This window comes from Lissotriton helveticus, chromosome 10 (assembly GCF_964261635.1).
Source record: "Lissotriton helveticus chromosome 10, aLisHel1.1, whole genome shotgun sequence".
NCBI lineage: Eukaryota > Metazoa > Chordata > Amphibia > Caudata > Salamandridae > Lissotriton > Lissotriton helveticus.
In genome coordinates, this window is record NC_136071.1 from 151,194,670 (window position 1) to 151,219,761 (window position 25,092).

The 25,092-nt window shown below is 42.5% G+C and overlaps 1 protein-coding gene across 7 annotated transcripts in view; it reads left to right on the forward strand.

Moving 5' to 3' along the window:
* Positions 1 to 25,092, forward strand: part of LOC144786046 (kinesin-like protein KIF19) — a 1,675,385-nt gene that overhangs the window by 21,933 nt on the left and 1,628,360 nt on the right. For 3 of the 7 annotated variants that reach the window (XM_078664979.1, XM_078664981.1, XM_078664983.1), the window contains exon 2: positions 10,613 to 10,723. In XM_078664979.1, the coding sequence (XP_078521105.1) occupies positions 10,682 to 10,723 (42 nt within the window). In that variant the 5' untranslated portion in view covers positions 10,613 to 10,681. Of the gene's footprint in view, positions 1 to 7,175; positions 7,246 to 10,612; positions 10,724 to 25,092 lie in introns of those variants that run through there. The other 4 variants (XM_078664984.1, XM_078664985.1, XM_078664980.1 and 1 more) reach the window with 3 other exon arrangements.

Sequence of the window (25,092 nt, forward strand, 5' to 3'; positions counted from 1 at the left end):
AAAAGGAAAGAGGAGACCGAGTCACTCGAAGAAAATCTGAACGAGTGTTCGATTTTCCGGATCGCATCCGACCTTGTTTTTAAAGACCCATGGTCTGAGTCTAACTTACGTGACCGCTAGATCTGTGCTATGTTAATCCATTCCCTGCAGCAGCTCCGTGGGTTACCGGTAGTCTGCCAAGGACATGGTATTTAGCGCCGGCGAACTCCCAGTGGGCTACGTGGGCGTGGCTCAGGAAAGCTAGAGTGCCAACAAAGATGGCCGTTCCTTTATGGACATATGTGAGGAAAAACGGAAAGTCTTTTTTCTATTGTGGTGGGTGTTCCGTCTGAACACTAATAACACCGGCCTTAATGATGACATCCCGTGGGGCCAATTGTGAAAAAACCACATGGTACCTGATCTCACCATCAGACAGAAAAAACAACCCCCCCATGAACATGTTTGGTGTTTCATGTCATTAATAAGTATATAAGCTTACAAATACATGGTCTGGTTTGGGTCTAAAAAAAAAACCCATTCAGCGTTTCATCCAATAGGATAATGGATACAAACTGATCCACTGAGGTCTTCTTGCTGTTACAGGTCTGTTTATGTATGTGTCAATGGATGAATGCAGTATGGCAGTTTTCAAATCAGGGATGCTGTTTCTTGGCAAACACGAACTTAGAACATTGGCTAGTTCTAATTTAGTTTGTCAATCCCCTACTATCATATACATCCCTCCTCTGATCAAACTTAATATTAACATCATAATTGTAGCTGTCTAACTTTTTTCTCGATCGGAAAATGAAATAGAAAAAAGACTTTCCGTTTTTCCTGACATATGTCCATTAAAGAACGGCCATCTTTGTTGGCACTCTAGCTTTCCTGAGCCACGCCCACGTAGCCCACCGGGAGTTTGCCGGCGCTAAATACCATGTCCTTGGCAGACTACCGGTAACCCACGGAGCTGCTGCAGGGAATGGATTAACATAGCACAGATCTAGCGGTCACGTAAGTTAGACTCAGACCTTGGGTCTTTAAAAACAAGGTCGGATGCGATCCGGAAAATCGAACACTCGTTCAGATTTTCTTCGAGTGACTCGGTCTCCTCTTTCCTTTTCAGTACTCCGCAGATCATATACCCTAAGACGCAAGCTCATGGGGCACGCAACTATGAAATAAAGCGTATGTATGAACGTGGACATTTATACGATGAATACGTGTTTTTATTTCTATTCCTTTAAAAACGAGCTATCTGATCAACGCAAGGGCTCATTTTAAATACAGATTAAGTTCCTACTAGAATTGTCTCAGGAGATTTAACATCATTTCCTTTTACCACAACGACCTAGGAACTGGTCGATCGCAAGGTGTATGTGTGACGTGTGTTGAGGTGTGTTTTTTGTCAGTGTGATAGTTTTGAAGGGTGATTTCACCCAAAGACCGGAACCATAGACTAGACATCACCGGTCTTTCTTTTTTGATAAATATGCATATCCATTGCGAAGTACCTAATGATAAAAGAACACATTGTGATTCTTGCTATGAATGTGTTTTTGAGAACTGCGGTTAATTATTTCCTCTATTCCCTTTTTCCCATTTTGTTTCCCACAGGGACCACAAAAGGTCACATTGTTGCTTTTTCATACCCCACTGGGCCCACTCAAGCCCCGGGGAATAAACCAGGCAACTGATTTTTGCTGCCAGGTTTTAGGACATTAGGCATACAATTGTTAGCAAAGAATTTAGTAATTTTTCCAGTAGGGACCAACAGAGGTCCTGAGGAGTAGGCAGAAGGGGTCTGCCTACGAAACATGTCATGTCGACCAAGTAGATAATATTCTTTGTTCTACTCTTCCACCCCTTTTTAACTTTTCCAGCCTGCGAAACCATTAAATCAATTTTTTCGACTAGCCAGAGATTTTTTAACTATTTTTAATATTTCACATCATTCACGTATATAGGTCCCTGCACCCCTATCACCAATCACTGTCCTTACACCACACATAGCCTATCGTCAATTACTCAAAGTGCTCCCGCGTAGCTCGTAGGTCGCAGCACGCCCCGCCCCGTAGAGGGACGGGAAGACCCCGATGATGAAGCATGACACTATGGGATTCATAGTGTGTGAGGGGTATTTTAAAAGCACATAGTGCTCTCCTTCTGCCAACTGCAGAGAGGGCCCTCTTCCCCCTTTTGTTACTCACAAGACAGTTGGTCTTCACAAAATTTAAAAATACTTAAAATAAAATACAATCACTTCCATCACTTTTGATAGAATCTTTTTGTTTACATACCAAGCTCAGGAGGGTGATTCTATCACTGCTACCTCTTACTTCCTCAATTGTTTTTTGGATCCCCATAGTTATATTACAGAAACTTCCACCTCGGGGAAAGCCTTCCTCAATGTGTGACATTTATAGACGGTTCAAAAAAACAGACTAGATCGTCTTGTGTACAGCAAGAACCCCGCACTAATAAAAGTTGGGGCATTAATTGTGCGAGAAATGTAGACAAAAAAGAGAAAAGCGAGAGTGCTGCCCACCTTGCGGGTCCGATGCAACGTGTGCTGATTCACGACTCGTAAGGTGATCCGCAGCGGCTGCAAGGGAACTTTTATCTCCCTGTATGGAAAAAACTTGGTGCACGTCCCCTATCAGGTGACCGAGCCACGCAGTCTGCCCGTTGTCACGTGATCGCGCAAAAAACTACAAATAAAGATGGGATTTATAGTTCAAAATGAAATATGTGGCCACTTTCTCGATTAAAAAATCAATCCGCCCCATGCCACGACCAGTCATTCTGCCCGCTTTAGGGTTGAGAATTAAGGGTGAGGTTGGGAATTGTAGTTCAGGAGAAATTTTATAAATGCTTCCTCGATGTAGGGGGCATTACACTTCGTCTAATGACTAGAACTGTAGATTTGGTTGGAGTATGTAGCTACCCGAACTACATGTAAAGAAATGTGAATAGAAGGGCGACGGGGGTGGGTTCTCCCTTATATTTGTAACAAAGACTTTCCACTTATGAATTGGCTGGGTGTGCAACTACCAAAAAAATCGGTAAAATACATAGTTATATAAATCATGATAATAGAGTGTAGACATATATATGTTTTCATAACTGCTATTAAACAGCAGAAAAATATATAGCTTTTAGTAGATCATACACATGGTGTGATATATCCCTCGTGTGGTGTGTAAGCGACCAATATCAGGATCGAGATAAACTAAACCACAGGATCTCATAATTAAGACCATGACTGCTTCTTTGGAGCCTAAATAGCCAACGCTGTTCCTTCCTGAATAGGTATTTGACATGTTTGTGACAGGTAGCGAAGCCCTTGGTTTGACTTGTACTGTCCATCTAAGGTCATTGGCATCATGTTCCTTTTCTAAAAAGAGTGAGATTAGTTTGGTGGTCTGTTTCTTGCAACGAATGGTACTCTTGTGTTCCATAATTTGAGTTTTAACTTTCCTAGTGGTCACACCCACATATTTCAAACCTCAAGGGCACGTTTTTTAAATAGATTAAACAATCCTAATTACAATTTGTGTGGTGTCTCTGCTCCCATGGTCTGTCTGTGTCTATATCAATGGTAGTAGAGTGTGTGGTTTGGGCACACATGCTGTAGACACTGCATGGAAAATGTCCTTTAATGGGTGGAAGGTCCCAAAGGATAGATAGATTGTTGATTCATAGTCTGTGTTTTAGGTCTTGTGTGTACTAGTTTGTCGTTCAGATTAGAACTTTTTTTGAAGGCACAGGTAGGTTTAGGTAAACATTATTTAGTATTCTCCAATTCTTTCTAACCGATTTCTGGATCAAACCTGATATGTTGCTAAAAGTGTTCACACAGATCAATCTATCTGTAGATTCCTTCTGGGGACGCAGCTCTAGGAGAGCTTCACGTTTGTTGTTTCTGGCTCTTTTTGCAAACTTTTTTACCAGAGTCTGTGGGTTATGATATTTCAGAAGATGACCTTGTAGGTTCTCTGCATGGCTCTTATATTTTTCAACTTCTGTACAGTTGCATTTTAGCCTTAAAAATTGACCAAATGGCAAATTATCCCTCAGGGATTTCGAATGGTAGCTAGAATAGACCAGCAATAAATGTTTTGCCATTAGTTTTTTATTTAACTCTGTATAGAGTGTTCCTTGACATGCATAGATCAAAAGATCAAGATAGGGAAGACATATTTTACTAAATTTGCATGTTAATTTCAAAAAAAATAATTGCATGTATTTTAGCCACTGATAGAAAAGAGGTATTGCATCTACAGAGACACGCCATATAACCAAAATATCATCAATATAGCGCTTCCAAAGAATATTGTTGGAGCGAAAAGCTTTCATAGAACTGAGAATGGTCTGTTTCCTCCGAGTGGACATACAGATTTGCCAGGCTTGGAGCAAAAGTGTTGCCCATAGAAGTTCCCGAGTAGAAGTTATCCTCCAACTGGAAAAAAATGGCCTTCATTGCAAGTGTGGCACATTGCATAATGAAGGAAACTGGTGTTATGGTATCCATTTCTCTAGATCTTGATAGTGCCTCAATCGTGGACAGGTCTGATCTTGAGGAATACAAGTGTAGAGAGATTCCACATCAACAGATACCAAAAGTCTGTCTTGATGTTGAATTCCATACCTTTAAGAACTCTCAGAACATCCTTGGTATACTGTAGATATGTCGGCATCTCCTGAACCAGCGGTCTCAAAAAAATCATCTACAAATTGCGATAATGGCTCAAGGAGGGACCCTATGCCTGAGATGTTTGGATGCCCCGTTGGGGATCTTTGGCTTTTGCGGATTTTAGGAATAATAGGATCATAGAAATAAGGAGTGGTAGGCTCGTTGTTCACCAGGAAATATGCTTCCTTGGAGGTGAGTCAGTCCTGATCCTTTGCATCAGCTACTAGGGCGGTGAAGATCCCTAGGAGTCTTTTAGTGGCGTCCAAATTTAAAGGCTGATAGGCAGTCCTGACCGTCAATTGCCTCATACGTTCTTTCCTGTAGGAGGAGGTGTCAGTGACAACAATGGCACCCCCTTTATCAGCTGGTTTTATAGTGATGGATACATCCGTCTCCAAAGTGTGAAGGGCTAGGTGTTCATCCTTTGAGAGGTTGCAGAAACAAGGCTGGTTAGTAGCAAGACCTCAATTCTTTCATTACTGCCTTCTCAAAAGTGGTAACTTCAGAAGGTACTAAATGTGCAGGAGGCATAAATGTGGATTTCTTACAGAGATTGGTGTTAGTTAGTTGGTCTGTCACTATTGTTTCCTTCTCTTCAGAGAAGAAAAATTTAAGACAAATCTTCCTAAACAATTGTGCAATTTGTAAGGCTAGGACGCAACTGTAAAGAAGTTGAAAAATATAAGAGCCATGCAGAGAACCTACAAGGTCACCTTATGGAGGACTCTGTTCAAAAAGTGTGCAAAAAGAACCAGAAACAATTGTTAAACTCTCCTAGAGTCCCGTCCCTAGAAAGAATCTATAGATAGATTGATCTGTGTGAACCCTTTTAGCAACATATCAGGTTTGATCCAGAAATCGGTTAAAAAAATTGCAGAATGCTAAATTAAGGATCACAGTGTTTACCTAAACCTATGTTTGCCTTCAAAAGAAGTTCTAATCTGAAAGACAAACTAATACACACAAATCCTAAAATGCAAAATATGAATCAACAATCTACCCTTTGGGACCTTCCACCCGTTAAAGGACGTTTTACATGCAGTGCCTGCAGCATGTGTGCCCAAACCTCACACTCTACTACCATTGATATAGGCACTGTCTGTGCCGTGGGAGCAGAGACACCACACATATTGTAATTCGGATTGTTTAATCTATTTGATAACATGCCCTTGTGGTTTGAAACATGTGGGTATGACCACTAGGAAAGTTAAAACACGTATTCTGGAACACAAGAGTACCATTTGTTGCGAGAAACAGACCACCAAACTAACCTCACACTTTTTAGAAAAGGGACATGATGCCGATGACCTTGGATGGACAGTACTAGACAAACCAATGGCTTCCCTACCTGTCACAAACATATCAAATACCTATTTAGAAAGGAATAACTTTGGGTATTTAGGCTCCAAAGTGCCAGTCATGGTCTTAATCATGAGATCCCGTTTCGTTTATCTCGATCCTGATATGGGTCGCTTACACCACATGAGGGATATATCACACCATGTGTATGATCTACTAAAAGTTAGATATTGTGCTGCTGTTTAATAGCAGTTATAAAGCACATATATGTCTACACTCTATTACCATGATTTTTATAACTATGTATTTTACTGATTTTTTTGGGTAGTGGCACACCCAGCCATTTGATAAGTACAAAGTCTTGGTTACAAATATGAGGGAGAACCCACCCTCCCTCACCCTTCTTTTCACATTTCTTCACATGTAGTTAGGGCATCTACATACCCCGACAAAATTACCTCGTCCAAATCTACAGTTCTATTCATTATACGAAGGACAGGGTGTTCTGCCCCTAAATCGAGGAAGCATTTATGACATTTCTCCTGAACTACAATTCACAACCTCATCCTTAACTCTCTACCCTATAGGGGGCGGTATAACTGGTCGTGGCATGGGGCAGTTTGTTTTTTCAATTGAGAAAGTGGCCACATATTTTGTTTTGAACTACAAATCCCATAATTTTTTGTAGCTTTTTGCCCCATCACGAGACAACGGGCAGACTGCGTCGCCCGGTCACCTGATAGGGGTCTTGGACGTGTTTTTTCCATACAGGAAGGTATAAGGTCCCTTCCAGCCGCTTCGGATCACCTTCCGAGGCGCAAATCAGCGATCCTTGCATCGGACTAGCAAGATAGGCAGCACTCTCACTTTTCTCTCTTTTGTCTAGATTTCTTGCACAATTAATGCCCCAACTTTTAATAGTGCGAGGTTCTTGCTGTGCACAAAATGATCTAGTCTATTTTTTTGAACCGTCTATGTATGTCATGCATTGAGGAAAGTTTTCTCCGAGGTGGACGTTTCCGTCAACTTCTTTTGATTTAAATAAGTCATCCCCCCTTTTTTTAAGTTATCGCCTGTTACCATCTTAGTATGTAGGTTTCTCTATGCCTTAAATTCAACTGTCTACATGATGTGTGTGGTTTCTTTATGGTGGCACAATGCCATCAAGTTTTGAAGTCCATTTTTACTCTCCACATAGGAATTTTATGCCTGCCACCTCGAATTTTTGCGCCGAGGTCAAGGTGTCACTCGATTACCCATAACTACGGGTAAGTCATTAATAAGCTGGGTTGCCAGTTTTGTACTGGTTTCAAATCATCAATAACAAACATTGTTTAGATCTACATTTGTCTAGAGTGCGTTATAGCGATTGTGTGTTTGAATTGAATACATTTTCACATTTACAGGTAAACACTGACCAGTGGATACCACATCTTGAAGTGACGAACAATTTCATCCACTAGTTTTGTATTTTCACTTACCTGTTTGCATGTCGGGAGAACCTACTCCACCCTGTTTTCTTCAAATTCTTTTTTTCGGTCCTAAAGAAAGCCGCTACACCTCTACGGAAGATGTAAGGCTGAAAAATGTCAACCCCCACTGTTCTGTGACAGGTTTGATCAACCCCTGTCATAGTGCTTTATTTTAATCCTAACCTCCAGACGCCCCATTAAAGTTTGTTTTCGTGTTCCTCTTCTTTAGTTTTAGTTCACACACACTTCTTTTTCTTGCTCCCTACGCCACACCCTGCTCCTCTATAGGTTTTAGTATACCTCTCCTCACAAAAACGTCCCTAGGCTCCTCCTTCTCAGAGAGGGGGTTGTAGCCCGCATTACGACCTAGTTAAAAATGCGAGGAGGTATCTCAATGATGAAGCATTGGTGGGTGAGGTGATCCGTTGTGTAAAAGGGTTACCTCAGCACTCCCTCATACAAAATCCAGTGATTATGTATGTGCTAGAGAGGGTGACCTCCTCCAGGTGTTATTTCATTAATTATGTGGAGGCGCAGGATATTATTAATGATTTTCCTAACATTTCTATGGGCAGTATTGTACAGTGAAAAAAATTAGCTTTTAGCTCGGAAAAAACCCATGAGCAGTCGTAGCTCTTGTGATTAAAAAGGCTGGAGATGCCTGGGCTTGAATAACTTGAAAACTAAATGGAAAGCAAAGTAGCCAGGAAACTGGATGATGCAGAGCAGGGGTAGACACTAACTTTACACATACAAAGTATCAAGAAATTCCCATTTGAAATACAATAAGTTCACTTTTTTACACAAGACAGGTCTTAGTCCCCAAAAAGTTGAACAAGATGGACGAATTTGTTCCCTCGACATGCCTTAGGTGTTCCTTATATAATGCTGTTTTTTACCACGTGGGACAGAACTGCCACAGAATTAGTCGTTTTAAGAGTGGGATAACTTATCAGCAGGGGTCTACTACAGGGACACATCAGAGGGATGTGTATTGGGTAACTTTCCATGCCTGAAATCCAACAAAATTGGCACACAATGTATCCTTTCCATGAGCCAAGTGAGGAACAGCAGTGTCATCCACAGGCCCCCTCTTGCCTAGTGGCAATGGTGGGTCCAGAAATGGGCTGAAGCACAGAATGTGACCATGAAAAGGGAGGACGATCGAGAACTAGGACAGTGGTCTACGGCTCAGCAGAGTGATGAGGTACTGCTAGAATTCATGTTGGATCACAGCAACATTACAGAACCGACGGACTAGGTGGAACGAAAGCCACAAATGCAGAATACACATCCTGAAGGAATAAACCCTGCACACGACACTCCCCGAATATAATAAACACTGCCAGAAAGAGCGACCTGGAGAGGGCAAATGTCAGTATCCCAAAGTTTGGTCACTATATGAAGACCAGGTTCTTCTGTGGCCACAACTCTTTATTCATCCAACCGCCCCTTCTAGACAGTCACCCCATTGCAGGAAATGCAAACTGTATTGGCCCTAGACTCCAAGATATCTATACATATGTATAACCACTAGACGTAGGCAATCTGTTGTTTGCTCTAAAGTAGAGCATTACTATTTGGGTTAAGTTGGCGCTATATAAAACTCTGTGAATTTTTTCTTTATCAAGAACTTCCCTCACTTGCATTCCTGCAATTAAAATGTAACACTACAAACTGGTATTACATATGTGCAATAATCTGAATTGTAAGACATAGATGAAAACTATACAGTACATTCTGCCACTGTGGAAATATATAGTAGACCACGGAACAACAAATGCAAGCTCTGTGACTGAAATATATGCACCTGAAGCTCCACTTATAATAGATTTATAGTGCCTTGTCTACTGGGATGCTCTGTGTAGCGTAGCTGTAAAGTGACAGTAAAGTGGTTTAAAAAAAGAGATATAATGAACAGTGTTAAATGATAGCTTCCTCAAGAAAATAATATATGATCAATAATGGCTTCACATTGGTTGAAATTGTGAGGATGAATGAATAATTCAACTGTTTATAACAGTACATTAGACGGTAAATTGATACACAAATGCAGGCTACCATAGTGACTTGATTGTAAAACAGTAACTGGTTGTACTTGAACGTAATCCTGTGGGATCTGCTTAAAGTTTTTTGGCAACTTTGTGAGCTACCACCTAAAATAAAAGAGCTCAGATCTATTGTTCCCCCATCTTTCAAACACCTTTTTTTATGTCTTTCAAAGCATCTCTTCTAATAGTATTGGGCAGTGAATTTAACCTCGAGATACCTTAGGCCTTAACTAATCTTTAAATTAGATTTTCCTTTTCCTATTGTTTATCTTGAACTAGTCATTTCTGCGATTCATTAATTATTTGCATTGCTTCATTATCGTTTAGCTATCTAGCCATCCACCTAAGCTACATCAACCCACCAATCCATCCACCCAAACGCCTTTATCCATCCACCTAGCCATCCATGCAGTCGCCAATCCAGCGACCCATCCAGTCGCCAATCCATCCATAACAGTTCCAGCAATCCATCATCAGTTCTTGAATCGCCCCATCGAGCCTGTCACCTTCCGTCTTTTTTCCTTAGTCTTTCCTTCTTACCGTTAATATTATCGTACGTTACTTTAATGTCCCTCCCTCCTTGTTTAACTCAGTTACACTGTTTTTCCTTCCTGTATTTTTCTTTGCCATACCCAGTCTTTTTTTCCATATGATCTCCGATCTTAAAATAAACCCCACTAAACCCTTGGGACATTCCCCGGAGGTGGTTAGAGGGTTTCTATCTGTTTCATAAACCCCCTCACCGCAGCCGTCCATTCCACCCGTCCCTCCCTCTCCTCCATCCTATCCCTGTGGCGTTCTCTATCTTCAGTAAGTGTTGATGCTCTGTGCCGGTGAGTAGAGGCCGTTCTCCCTTCCTCCCTTGTGTTGAGTCTGTTTGCTGAAGAACCTGGCATCCTCTCCCAGAGCATCCCCCTGAGGTGACGACAGGAGCTGTGCTTCTGAAGAGCAGTCGCGCCTCTTCTCCGCCCCAGGGTAGTCTGTTGTCACTGATGTAATGATGTCCTGCGGGGCCGTGGCGGCTCCCTCCCCTTCTTCTATCTAGGTGTCACGGGGCGTGGCTCGGGAGGCAGTCACTCTTTTACCTGTCTTGTTTTCTAATCTCTTCCCAGCTTGACGTCGGGGAGGGGTGCGCGTGGAGGTTCAGGATTGACGGCTGCAGGTCCACTCCATCCAGAGACATGAAAGACCATCGCGGGGGTCCCAGGGCGCAGCAGCTCACGGTGAGTACGCAGCAAGCGTCCGGCGTCATATAATGCCCATTTATCAAAGAGCCACAGGAGAATCAATCATCGTCACTTGTGACGCCGAGGGGCATTAAATCCTGCAATTCATCGTACTACAAAAGAGTTTATATTTGTTGACAGTGAGGTTCCTCAGAGGGGACTACGAAGCGCAACCTGATACGTCTTTTTCCACTGAAACTTCATACCTTGGTGTTTGTCGGTGTTTAAGCGATCAGACTTTTAGAATAAGTTGACACATTATTGACACTTTAAAATAGACTTTGCTGATGGGCTGTGCACTACTGAGGGTGGCATTTGTTTTATTTCAAAGTATTTTATTAATTTAAGAGAAAAGGCATATAATCAGACGATGTTGCGCTACAATCTAAGGGCATGATGTGCTGATTACACATGAAATGCCATTGGTTTACATACAGGATTTGTTATAAAGAGAATGGGCATTGGATATATGAAAACAATCCAGTTCCAGAACGACTACCATCTAAACAGTGCCTCCAGTATATCTAGAAGGGTATGCGAGCTATAGGCACAAAGGTATTGTAACTTGTCTGAACAGGATTTAATAGGGAAATTCTGTTCCTAGAAATATGACCTTATTTGTATTGCCTGTATACCAATAAACGCCAAACATGAAAAGGGGTAGGAGGGGGGGGGGGGGGGGGGGGCGTGTATCTGTTTCATAGACATGGTTAAGAAGGTTTAGGGAAAAGACCCGGTTATAGGTTGAGCTGCAAGAACTTGAGTACTCGGTTCAATGAATTTATCCAGAGATAGCATAATATGATAGAGATTGGTGATGCAGATTGATTCTTAATCCCTTTGCTGCTAGACCTTTTTCCTCGTGCTAAGCCTCTTTTGGCTATTTGGGGTAGTTTGCGCTTAGTCCCCTGTAACGTTTTGTCCACATAAGGTATCCGCACCATATCTGTCTTGCTATTACAACATCCTGAGGATTCTAAAGGTACCCAGGGTTTGTGGATTCCACTGGAGGTGACCGAGAAATTAGCCAAAATACATCTAAATTTAGTTTTTTCGGGGGGGGGGGGGGGGGGGAATTGGAAAAAGTGCTGCAGAAGAAAACATCTGTGCCCCCCCTCCCCTGCAAATGGTATAAATGCAGGGCCGGACTGGGAACTAAAACCGGCCCTAGCAAAGTGCTCGCCCCCCCTCCCCCCCCTCCCCCCCCTCCCCCCCCCCCCCCCCCCACTCAGGGAGACTGGGGGTGCCGCCGAGCACTTCGCTAGGGCCGGTTTTCGGCCGATTTTGTTGCAGGGCCGATTTTGCAGCTATGCTGCAAAAACGGCCCTGTAGCAATATCGGCCCTCCGGGGCTCAAAACCGTCCCCCACCCTTGCGGCGCACCGGGGGATTGTCCGGTGCCCGCTATGGCCAGTCCGGGCCTGTATAAATGAAGTGTTTGCAGTGCTAAAATCACCATCTTCCCAGCTTTCAGGAACAGGTAGACGTTTGTCAGAAACCAACATTTTCTACACAGTTTTGGCATTTCTCTGGGACATAGCCTATTTTTCTTATTTTTTGTGCTTTCAACCTCCTTCCAGTTAGTGGTAGATATGGGTGTAAAACCCATAATGGATCACGGAAAGCTATATATTTCTGAAAAGTAGACAAACTTCAGAATTAAGCAAGGGGTCATTTGTATAGATCCTTCAAGCTTTTCCTATAGAAAGTAACAGTTGAAATCAACAAATATTGAAACTGAGTTGAAAAAAACAGCCAGTTTGCCCATGTTTTTAGCTGTAACTTCTAAGCAGATTTTTAAAGCAATATACTGTTATGTCCTCTTTCCGCTTCTGTTTGGAAGACTATAAAGGGCTTGTATGTTCATCAAGATCCTGAGGTACCCAGAGCCAATAACAGAGCTGCAACTTGCAATGGTTTTTCCAGGTACACAGCAATTTATTTGGTAAAATGTAAGGAATGAAAATAAGGTATCAAGGAAAGTTATGTATTTCCGAAATGGGAACAAGATAGGGAGTTTAGAAGCAGTGGTTATTTGCACATCTCTAAATCTGTGGGTACCCATACTACCATGTGAATTAGATGGCATTTTTCAAAATTAATTCTTTTTTACACACTGTCCTACATTTGGATGGCAGAAATGCTTAGAAAGACAATTCAGAATAAACCTTGTTCTACTATCCTGTGTTTCCCTAATTTTTCCGATAAAAATTATATTTTACTTGTGTGGGTAGGCCTACTGCCCGCGACAGGAAACGCCCCAAAACAACATGGACACATCACATTTTTCCACTGAAAACTGACCCATTTTTTGCAATGTGCCTAGCCATGGATTTTTGGCTGTCGCGCAGCCGGCACCCAGGGAAACCTAGCAAACCTGTAAATTTTTAAAAAACTAGCTATCCAGGATGAGGTGACTTGTGTGGCTCTCACCAGGTTCTGTTACCCAGAATCCTTTGCAAACCTCAATGTGTTTAAAACAACACATTTTCCTCATATTTCTGTGATGGATATCTCTGCAACCAGAGGGGAATCACAAACTGCCTTCCAGCCAGCAGTCCCCCAAGTCTCCAGATATAAATGGTACCTCAGTTGTGTGGGTAGGCCTAGTGCCTACGTCAGGAAACAGCCCAAAACGCAACGTAGAACCATCACATTTTTCCACTGAAAACTGACACTTTTTTTGCAATGTGCCGAGCTGTGGATTTTGGGCCCTAGATTAACCAGCACCTAGGGAAACCTAGAAAACCTGTACACTTTTTAAAACTAGACATCCAGGATGGGGTGTCTTTTGTGGCTGTATTTTGTGGCTGCTTGTCCTATCGGTTTCTTCATATATAGCATATCAGTATTAATTGCCATGGATTTTGTAGATTTATATATTCTACTACACACAAATTGCAGTTGTCCTTTAAAAGGTAAAAAGTGAACTTGTTAAGTCTTCTGGCAAGTCACCAGATGTAGAAGGATGACATGTCAAAGCACTGCCTAAAGTGGAATGAATAATCATTTGGGAATACAGCTGGGAAAATTCTAATGTTCTTCCTCATGTAAAGCGCTCTGATACCTCCGGGTCTAGCCAGCGCTATATAAAACTTAAAAAAAATAAAAAATAAATAATCCCTTGCAAACCTCAAACTTTGTAAAAACTAAAAAAACATTTTCCTCACATTTCTGTGATGGACAGCTCTGGAATCTGATGGGAGTCACAAACTTCCTTCCACCCATTATTCCCCCAAGTTTCCTGATAAAAATGGTACCTCACTTGTGTGGGTAGGCCCAGTGCCTACAAAAGGAGATGGCCCAAAATGCAACGTGGACACATCACATTTTTCCACAGAAAAATGACACTTTTTTGCAATGTGCCTAGTTGTGGATTTTGGGTCCTAGCTCAACCAGCATCTAGGTAAACCTTGCAAACTTGTACATTTTTGTAAACTAGACATCCAGGAAAATCCAGGGTGGAGTGACTTGTGTGGCTCTCACCAGGTTGTGTTAACCATAATCCCTTGCAAACCTCAAACTTTGTAAAAAAAAAAAAACATTTCTGTGATGGAAACTGTAGGAATATGCAGGGAGCCACAAACTTCTACCCACCCACCATTCCCACAAGTCTCCTGATAAAAATGGTACCTCACGTGTATGGGTAGGCCTAGTGCGCATGCCAGGAAATGGCCCAAAAAGCAACGTGACGCATCACATTTTTCCACTGAAAACTGACCCTTTTTTTGCAATGTGCCTAACTATGGATTTTGGGCCCTAGCTCAACTGGCATCTAGGGAAACCTAGCAAACCTGTACATTTTTAAAAACTAGACACCCAGGAGAATCCAGGATGGAGTAACTTGTGTGGCTCTCACCATGTTCTGTTACGCATAATCCTATGCAAACCTCAAACTTTATTTTAAAATACAACATATTTTCCTTACATTTCTGTGATGGAAAGTATTGGAATCTGCAGGGAGCCACAAACTTCCATGCATCCAGCATTTCCACAAGCCTCCTGATAAAAATGGTACCTCACTTGTGTGGGTAGGCCTAGTGCCCACAACAGGAAACAGCCCAAAATGCAACATGAATACATTGCATTTTTCCACTGAAAACTCTCATTTTTCTTGCAATGTGCCAAGCTGTGGATTTTGGGTCCTAGCTCAGCCACCACCTAGGGAAACCTAGAAAACCTGTACATTTTTGAAAATTAGACACCCAGGGAAATCCATGATGGGGTGACTTGTGTGTCTCTCACCAGGTTCTGTTACCCAGAATCCCATGCAAACTTCAAAATGTTTTTAAAAAAAAATTTCCTCACATATATGAGCTGGAAAGTTGTGGAATCTGTGGGAGCCACAAAAATGGTACCTCACTTGTGTGTGTATGCCTAGTGCCCGCAACAGGTTATGGCCCAAAACGCACTATGGAGACATTGAAATTATCGATCACAAAACAACCTAGTTTTGCAGGGGAGTCATCTGCGTTTTTGGTCCCGCGTTCAGCGGCCATCTAGGGAAATCTACCAAACCCAGACATTTCTCAAAACTAGACACCTGGGGAAGGCCAGGGAGGTGTGGCTTGCGTCGCTCCTCCCCAATGTTTCCTTATCTAGATTCCGCTGCAAATCTCAAATTTAGCAAAATAAAAATCACATTTTCCTCACATTTTTGTGTGGGAAACTTGTGCGATCACTGAGCTGACACAAATTTCCTACTACCCAGCTTTCGTCCAGGTCTCCCAATAAAAATGCTACCTCACTTGTGCGGGTAGGCCCAGGGAAGGGCCCAAAACGTATGCTGGAGACATCAAAATTATCTATCACAAAATGACCTAGTTTTGCAGGGTCTCACCTTCGTTTTTGTTTTGCGCTGTTGGGAAACATCAAAATAGTAGCAAATAATTCAAACGTCAAACAGTGGTGGGGAAATTGGAGCAAGGAGTTGGGCCAGGCGGGGCCTTCATAAAGACATTCTAAAGATCAGGGGGAGGAAAGTTGGTTAGATGATATTGAATAGGAAAAAGGTATGCCACAAAGCATTAGACTAGCCTCCTGGAATATAAATGGCCTAGGAGATGAGGTGAAACAATAAAAATAAGGGAACTTGGAGAAAAGACCGAGATTATAGGTATCCAGGAGACTTGGCTATGTTGCAAGACCCCAATTATGATGGTTTTTACCAGCTAAACCAGCTAGCTAAGAAATATAGATTTGGTCGCCCAGCTGGTGGAATATTGACCCTGGTGTCAACAAAAATTATGAAGAATGTAACCGAAATAACTGTGATATGTAAATGGTTGCTGGTTTGTAGAATATTGTTATCAGGGTTCATAAAAATGGATACAATTTTGATTATAAATGTGTCCATGCAATGGGCCTCTACAGAGCAATTTGCGGAGGAAATGGTTCTGTTTAAAGAAGATATAGATTTTCTCTGTGAAGAGTATTGCAAGGATATGATTATACTAATGGGCGATTTTAATCATAAACTACACCCCAAGAATGTAGACTGCTGGTTCCAAGATGTACTAGATGCATATGAGATTCCACAAGCTACCTTCCCAGAATGTGTAACAAGTGCTAAGGACATGCAGTTGGGAAATTTCTTGGGAGCCAAAAATCTCTTTTGTCTAAATGGAAGATGCCACTTAGACTGTCCTGCGAAAAAAACATTCAAGCTGGGTACTCAAATCTGCCCTATTGATTATGTTTTTATGGCATCCTGGAACTTCCAACTATCTACGGGGTATAGGATCTTAAATAGAGAAGGAAGCGTTCATAATTAGGGCTCCCGGTTTTCAGTTTTTTTCGGATTTTTACATATAAATACAGACTGAAAAGTATTTTTCCTTTGTCTGTATTTATATGTAGAAACGGCAAAATACGAGTAAATTTTGCCGCGCTGCTGTGCTTCAGAGTTGGCGTGCTAGGCTCCTGTATAAGATGCTTAGAACACACTGCCCCCCTCCAGTGGCAAAAAGATAGTCTGCATAATCAACCTTCCCTTGCTGAGTAATCTGAAGTTGTACCTATACAACAACCTTGGAGGAGCGCCCAAGCAGCACCTGCAGCGAATTTTTGACTTAGGCATCACGTTGCATGGCAACAGCTCCCCTGTAAACAGCAGGCAATGTGGGGTCGTCAGACGCAGCAAACATCTTGAATCAGCCTTCTTCAATGCTGTTAATACAATTCATGACGTCTGCAGCTCCCACAATGTGTAATCTGAAAGGCTACCCCGAGGCACTATTCATCTGCGTGCGACAAATGTCACCTAATTGACTGCCGATCAGGTCAGGCTTCAGGTCCTATTCCCCTCACCCTCCCCCCCCTGAACCCCCACCCCCCTGTTGTGTGTCAACCCGCGCGGAGACAGTTTCCCGGGTTGGCGACCGTTTTATTGCAGCCGCACTTCACAGATGATTGGCGTTTACGCTGCAGGTTAAGTTCTGGGGTTGTACAGTGGGCAGGTGTGCCTATGTATTGTGGAGTGGGCGGCATGCCCTGGGACGAACAAGGAGGGTGTAAGGATCTTTGCCGGTCAGGTCACTAGGAGAGAAAGTCAAGTAATGAAATTCATGTCTGCTGTTACTCTTGGGACCCAAGGCAGTCCGGCATTTTCGTCATGAAGTACAGCATCAGCAAGATGCTATCTATATAGCAAGACGAAAGGCTAATAAAAAAAGGCCATTCACCTAGCCGCATCATTTTGTAGGCACCCGCATGCTGCATTACACAGATGGATAGTTTAAAAAAAGAAAATTGAAGCAGCAAAAAAGTGTTTTTGAGATGCACCAGCAGTAATTTACTTCTTCTTCCTCGACAAAGAAAATAAATGCATTTTTTTTAAAAGACCACGAATGGGGGGGGCCGGGCAGCAACAGGGAGCTAGTGGGAAGGGAGAACCATATGGGTGAGAGCAGGCGCGCAACACCCTTAGGGCACAAATGTCTTCAGGCCACTCCACCCATCCCCCGTTGTGTGTGTCTGTCCGGGTTGAGACAGCTTCTCGGGCATACACACAGACAGGTCTTGAGCTTATCGCAGCTGCACCGGAGTGAATGGTCTTTAAAAGACCATTCACTTGTTAACAAGGTTTTGTAGTTTCTTCACCCCTACTTAGAGCCACTGCATCTCCACTCTGCCTATTGCCCCACCCCCCTGAAATTTGTATTAGCACCCCCCTCCCCGAAATTTGACTCTAGTTGCGCCTCTGGATCAGGTTTAGGTTGATGTTTCAGCAGGGCTGGCTGTTCCTTTCATCCTTCTAGGGAGGGTTTAACTCCGCACCATGGTTGAGTTGCATTAGTAAGTGTGCCTGCTTGATTTTGCTCGTAACAAAGCCACTCAGTCAGTAAAATGTCTCATAATTTCACTGAAATTATGAAAATGTCACACATGTCAATCTGAAACCTTGGCAGCTATGGGTTAGTGCACTCCGTTTCCAGTAAAAACAATTGGGCTGACTTAAAGCCACGTTAGAGCTAATGTTTAGCATGGGGCTCACTCTGTCACAACCAGGATTTATGTCCTACAGCCTCCTTCCTGGGTTGGGGGAGCGTGCATTATGTAGTTTATTTCACTTGGGCCTGGGTTCTTGCGCTGGCAAAAGAAGATATAAATCATTATTGGTAGCCGAGTCAGCCGTGCCTTATCCGCGCTCATTGCTGCTCAATTGGTAATAAGATAATTGCCATCTCCTGCTGACAGTGCTTGTACTACAATGGTAAAGTTTTTAGATGAATGTATTGTGTTGACCAATAACAACCAGGCGCATGCATTGTCAATTTATATAAATGTGGATAAATACGAGCTGTAGCATCATCTTTTGCTCGTCGCAAAAATAAATGTGGATAAATACAGATAAAATAGACAAAAAATAAATATGGATAAATACAGACGGAAATAGCAAAAAAATAAATACCATAAAACCGGGAGCCCTAATCATAATGTGGTAGTCTTGGAGATCCCCCATGTACAACTAGAACACCGCCCAAAAGTGATGGAGCAACAGATGGATTATCCGAGACGTTGTACAACTAGGTTAACGGAAGAATATGTCTCCAGATTAATAAAGTTACAACAGGATCTAGATCTGGAGACAGTAAGTGGTCAGAGTCTAGATTGGTAGGTGGTCCTAACACTCAGTAAGGGATTGAAAATGGAAATAGGGGCAACACTAAAACTAAAATGAGCAGTCTAAAGACAGAGAAACTAACTGGTTGGTTCACAAGGGAATGTCAGGAGAAAAAAAGAGAAGTGAGAAGAATGGCATGACGTAAATCCCTAAAGAGGGACCAGGATAGTGGAAAAGCCCTAGTGGCCCTAAAAAGAGAATATAACATGCTAATCAGGAGATCAAAAAGAGTGTTTAAAGAAGGTTGCTGGTTAAAATTACTTGAGGCAATCGAAACAAGGAACCTACGCCAGTTCTGGAAGCTAGTGCATTCAGCAGCAGATCACCAGCCAGGGGCAATGAATTGTATAGTGAAAGAAGCAGTTTCGGAAGAATATTTACAGGACTTGTATAGTCCTGGGGTTAATTGGGAAGAGAATCTGTACACAGACTGGAGCGGTCTGGTAGCAGATATAAAACCCGATTTCTCAGTCACTGAAGTTCATAAAACGATAAAGGGCTTGAATCTTACAATAGCGGCAGGCCCAGATAATCTCCCGGCACAGATAATTAAAAAGCAATCAGACTTGTGGGCGGAATTCTTTGCAAATATGTCCTGAGCTATTTTAGACACTGGGAGGATCCCGGATAACTGGAAAGGGGCTATAATAAGGCCCATACATAAGAAAGGGGATATGCATTACCCAAAAAACTATAGACTAATCAACCTACTTGACATTGGGGAGAAGATTTTTACAAAAATAGTGCTCGGCAAACTAAAAAACTGGGTAGAAGCGAAATCAATCATCCCGGTGGAACAGGGGGGATTTAAAGAAGGGCACTCCACAGTGGATCACTGTTATGCCCTTTGGGCACTTGCCCGGAAGTCGATAGAACAAAAGGGGAATATGTTCTGCTGTTTTATCGACTTCCGGGCAGCCTTTGACTCGGTGGACCGAGGGAAATTATGGGAGTGCTTGATCAAATATGATATCCCAGTCGGCTTACTAGAAATACTAAAAGAACTACATAGAGGGAACTGGGCCCAAGTAATAAAAGACACCGACGGGGCACTGACAAGGAAAATAGATATAGGGAATGGGCTAAGACAGGGCTGCGTCCTAGCCCCCTCCTCTTTTCAATTATACTAGCAGATCTGCCAGCAGCATTGGAGTTAGAAAAAAGTGCCAGCCCTAGAATGAGTGGAAGAAAGGTCTCAAGTCTGTTGTATGCAGATGACCTAGCGATCATTGACCAGACAGAGCTAGGATTACAGAGGAAACTAAATGTTTTTAATGATTACTGTAAGGATAAATTGCTAGTAGTAAATATGGAAAAGACAAAGATCTTGTGCTTCGGAAAAAGGTTCAAGAGTTTTAGTTGGTATCTAGATAAAACTAAATTAGAAACGGTAAAAGAATATAAATACCTAGGCCTATGGTTCGAATCCTCCTTATAATGGGACCAACATTTGGAAAATCAAAATGCAAAAGCATCTTCCTCCATTTGTGGTTTGAAAAAATGTAATAACAATTACGGGGACTTGTCACACAAGCCCCTGCTAAAGGCTTATGAAGCTATGATTCCCCCCCAAGTTCTGTATGGTGTAGAGGTGCTCCTATTTAGTGGCAAATGGGGATGGGATCTGGAGGAAGGCAAGGCTTTAAAAATGTTATTGTCCCTCCCTAAGTCAGCAAAGATACAGGCAATTAGACTAGAAATATGAACGATAGGATGGAATATCCAGGCCAAAATGGAGGTGGCAAGATTCTGGAAACACCAATCCCAAGGGAAAGCCCAAAAGGTCTCACGCTGGTGCAGTGATGAAATCCCTCATAGTAGCCTAAGATGGGCAATAGTGGCAAAAAGGAAAATAAATGAGATAATATTGAGTTTAAACGTGGGTGTAAATAAAAATTCCTTAGACGTAGACTTCACGAAGAGTGCACTCAGATCACAAGGAAGGGAGTATTCCAGAATGCAGGACTTAGGATACCTGAGAAATAAAAAATCAGTCCAATACATGATAGAAGCTTGGGAAAATGATGCATGGTATCCTTATTTAGAAACCCTGCCGAATTACGGATTTAGGTGGGATATTTTGAAAATCCGAATTGGTACCATGCCTTGGCTATTGGAGGGGAGAGTTAAGACAGAAATGTTATATCCTGATGGTATATGTAAGGGTGGACTGACTGGGGACCAAGTGTGAAATGCTGCACATACTACTTGATTGCCTTACTTGTGTAGAAGTGAGAAAACGGTTCTTACGACCCCTATTCATAAAATACAACATAAGATTACGAGCCCAAGCAACTAATTTACTGATAGGAATGGAACATTTGGATATAGCAATTGCACTTGGAAACTTTCTGAGAGGGGTCAACCAACTGGCAAGGGAAAAGCTTAAGAAAGCACAGTGAGGAATTTACTTTTACACCATCTCCCGCAAAAGTTGAAGGTTAAAAATCGAGGAGAAGTAAGCACAAATGGCCCTAATATTTTATTGTAAATGAAGAATGCTGAATGTAAATAAATTGTTTCTATTGTAAAGATTGGCAACACCCAGTGTTATTATGTATAGAGGGTTTTATACTTTTAATGTTTTTACAAATCAGAATATTGATGAAATTGGTTTTAGTATAGAAGTAGACTTGTTGAGTAGCACAGAAAGTAATTGTGCGTCTTTACAAATCTTGTATTGTCCCGCTATTGATTGGTTTTTATTATACTGTGTTCCGAATTTTATATGATCATGAAGTTTAAAGACTACGGTCTAAATAAACAGAGTTCTTCTCTCTCTCTGGGTTTGGTAGGTTTCCCTAGCTGGCTGCCGAGCCCAGGACCAAAAAGGCCGGTGCACCCATTGCAAAACCAGGTCGTTTTGTGATCGATAATTGTGATGTCTCTACAATACGTTTTGGGCCCTTCCCTGTTGTGGGCAGTTGGCCTACCCACACAAGTGAGGTACCATTTTTTTTATTGTGAGACCTGGACGAAAGCTGGGTGGTAGGACATTTATGCCGGCCTGGTGACCCCAAAACATTCCCACACAGAAATGTGAGGAAAACATCGGGGGATCTACGCAAGCCACACCTCCCTGGACTCCCCCAGCTGTCTAGTTTTCAGAAATGTGTGGGTTTGGTAGGGTTCCATAGATGGCCTCTGAGCCTGGGACCAAAAATTGAGGTGCCCCCTTGCAAAAACAGTTTTTTTGTGATAGATAGGGGGTACCAGTGTTTTTGGTCCCCGGACTCAGCAGCCATCTAGGGAAACCTACCAAACCCAGACATTTCTGAAAACTAGACACTTACACAAGTGAGGCATAATTTTTATCGGAAGACCAAGGGGAACGGTGGGTGGTAGGAAATTTGTGCCGACACAGTGATCCCACGCAGAAATGTGGTAATTTGTTTTTTTAGCTAGCTTTGACCTTTGCAGGGGATTCTGGGTAAGAAAATGTTGGAGGATCCACAAAATCACACCACCAGCCAAGCAATGGCCCACACACACACACTGTAAGCCAAGTGCCAGCCAACGCACAACGCAAGCCAAGCAATATCCATGCATATTGCCAGCCATGCGCCAGTCCACGCACACTGGCAGCCAAGCGCCAGTCCACGCACACCTCCAGGCAAGTGCCAGTGTACAAACACTGCCACCAAGCACTGCTCTACCACACCACAAGCCAAGCGCAAGTCGACACACCACCAGCAAAATGCCAGTACACACATAGCCTGCCTAACGCCAGTACATGCAGACCATCAGCCAAACTCCAATACACTCACACATACAGAAACTTTCCCTGGTACCTAGTGGTTTTCTGCCCACCTTGGGGGCAGATGAGCCTAAAAATATCACTGATCTGGCACCAAGAAGGGTCAAAAACAGCCAATATGTGTGCCTAAAAAAATGGGGAGTGACCCTTGACTATGGGGCTGCTCTCTGGCATGCCCATAAACATATCCCTGGTGCCTAGTGGGCTTTCTACCCTCACCTGGGGGTGCAGATCGGGTGTAATAACCACCATCTATTCCAGAGGGTGGTAGAAAGACAGTGCCCATTTTTTTTGGGGGGGGGCATCTGCATTCCCATTCTTGGCAGCCCCCACCCCTACACAAAGTAAAAGTAGTCCCCGGTGTCAAGTGGGCTGTCTGCTCTCCCCCAGGGTGGCAGATCAGGGGCTGTTGCCCATATCTGCTCCCCAGGGGAGGGGGGACAGAAATAGGTCTCTTATTAACTTTATGCCTTTGGAGGCTCACAGAGTTGCAATTGTAAGAGAAATGTCATCATTAACTTTGGGATTAAACCATAATGTTGCCAATCTTGAGCTATGGTAGGATTCCGGAAAGCGTTTGTCTATACTTTTTAATGCACTTGCAGTATCAGTAAAAATGCGGCGAGAGTGTGGCGGGGTAAATTTCAACATTGTAAAAAAAGGTTGTATTGAAAGAGTGCATATCTCACGTTCAATATACACACATGGTGGGGTGTTTTGTGAGTCTGGGATAAACCAGACAGCACTGTGGTAGCTAGCAAAGCAAACTGAAAAAGGCTCAAGGTCGGAAGATTACCTTCTCATGTAACTGTCTTCCTGGAGGATTTGTAGGAGATCCTCACTCGCACATCACTCCGAAAAAGACTTGGAGGTGAGTTTATCCAATTTCTGGAAAAAGGAGTGGGAAAATGTTAGAGGAACCATGGATGACATGAAATTCACTAACAGCGTGATCATCATTTTGAGTTTTTGGAGCCTACGCCACCAGGAAATAAAGTTGGGGGACCAGGCATTCTGGAGTTCTCTAATCTTGGCAATTGTGTGTGAGTTGTTAAAAAATAATATGTTAGTGAGATTTTTACTGAACCAGATACCCAGATATTTAAGATGTGTGGAGTGCCACTTAAGACCTGGGTCACCTAAGTAGGAAGGAAGACAGAGTGGATTAAAAGGAAATACTTCTGTTTTGTCCTTATTTAAGGTATATCCAGAGACCTCAGAAAAAATACGAATAATGCTGATGATACAAGGGATTGCCGCATCAACATCCTCTGAAAAAATCAGGATGTCATCTGCGTATGCTGCTGTTTTAGATCTATTGGACCCAAATTGGAGACCTTTAATTCCCGGAACTGCATTAAGTAATTTAAGTAAGGGGTCAATAGTAAGTAACAAGAGCAAATGTGTGAGAGATCATCCTTGTCTTGTACCTTGGTGTAGGTCAAACTATGAGGAGGTGGTGCCATTAATCCTAATTCTTGCTTTGTGATTCACATAGAGTGCCAGAACCATATTAATGAAAGAGTTGCCATGTAAATAAGGCCAAGACATTTTTTCAAATGCTGTTTCAGCATCAAGAGCAATCGCTATAGTTGGCAGTGAGGTAAGGCGGGCTTTTTCTAAAATATGGCAGAAAGTGCAAATGGATCTCCCACAAGGCTCCCTTTGACAATATCCGTTTGAGAGTTATGGATACGTTTTGGGATACAACTTTCTAGTTTATTGGCTGGGACCCTTGCAAAGGTTTTGCTTCCATATTTAGCAGGGAAATGGGCCAAACATTTTTTGGGTCTGAATGATCCCTGCCCTCTTTGGAAGTGACCACTATGGTGGCCTCAGTGGCTGTGCCTGAAACCTTAGCATGCAGAGCAAAGTGATCAAATATATTTTTGGGGTACTTGATGATTGAAAATGTAAAAGTTTTATAAAAAGCAATTGGGAAGCCATCTGGGCGGAGTGCCTTTGCTAAACGGATGGCCTTTATTGCTTTAACAGGCTCCTCTATTTCTATTGCTTTGTTCAAGCACCTCCTTTCTTGTTCAGACTTAATTCATAGGGATGGAGTTAAGGAGCTCTTGGCATTTTGTTTTATCACATGACAATTGTGGGGTATATCGTTTCCCATAAAACTCTTTAAAGATCTCAAGAATCTCTCTTTGTTATTGAATTTTTGAGAGCCATCCTGGTCGTTGATGCAAGTAATTTGGTTGTTGAGGTTGTTAAATTTAAGGATGGGGCCAAGTAGTTTACCAGCTCTGTAGCGTAGGAAAAGTTGTTGGTAATTTTGGGCATGAAAACAGAGGTAGGTTGTTTTACTAACAATGGAGTTGAAGGTGTATTTTAACTGTTTGATATTTTGAAGCAGGAATGTGTAAACAATACCTCTTAACATTTAATTTTATCCCCTAGTGATTGAAGAGTTCTCTTAATTTCGCCATTTTTCCTGGACAGTCATATAAGTCATATAATGATTTGCCCTCTCAGT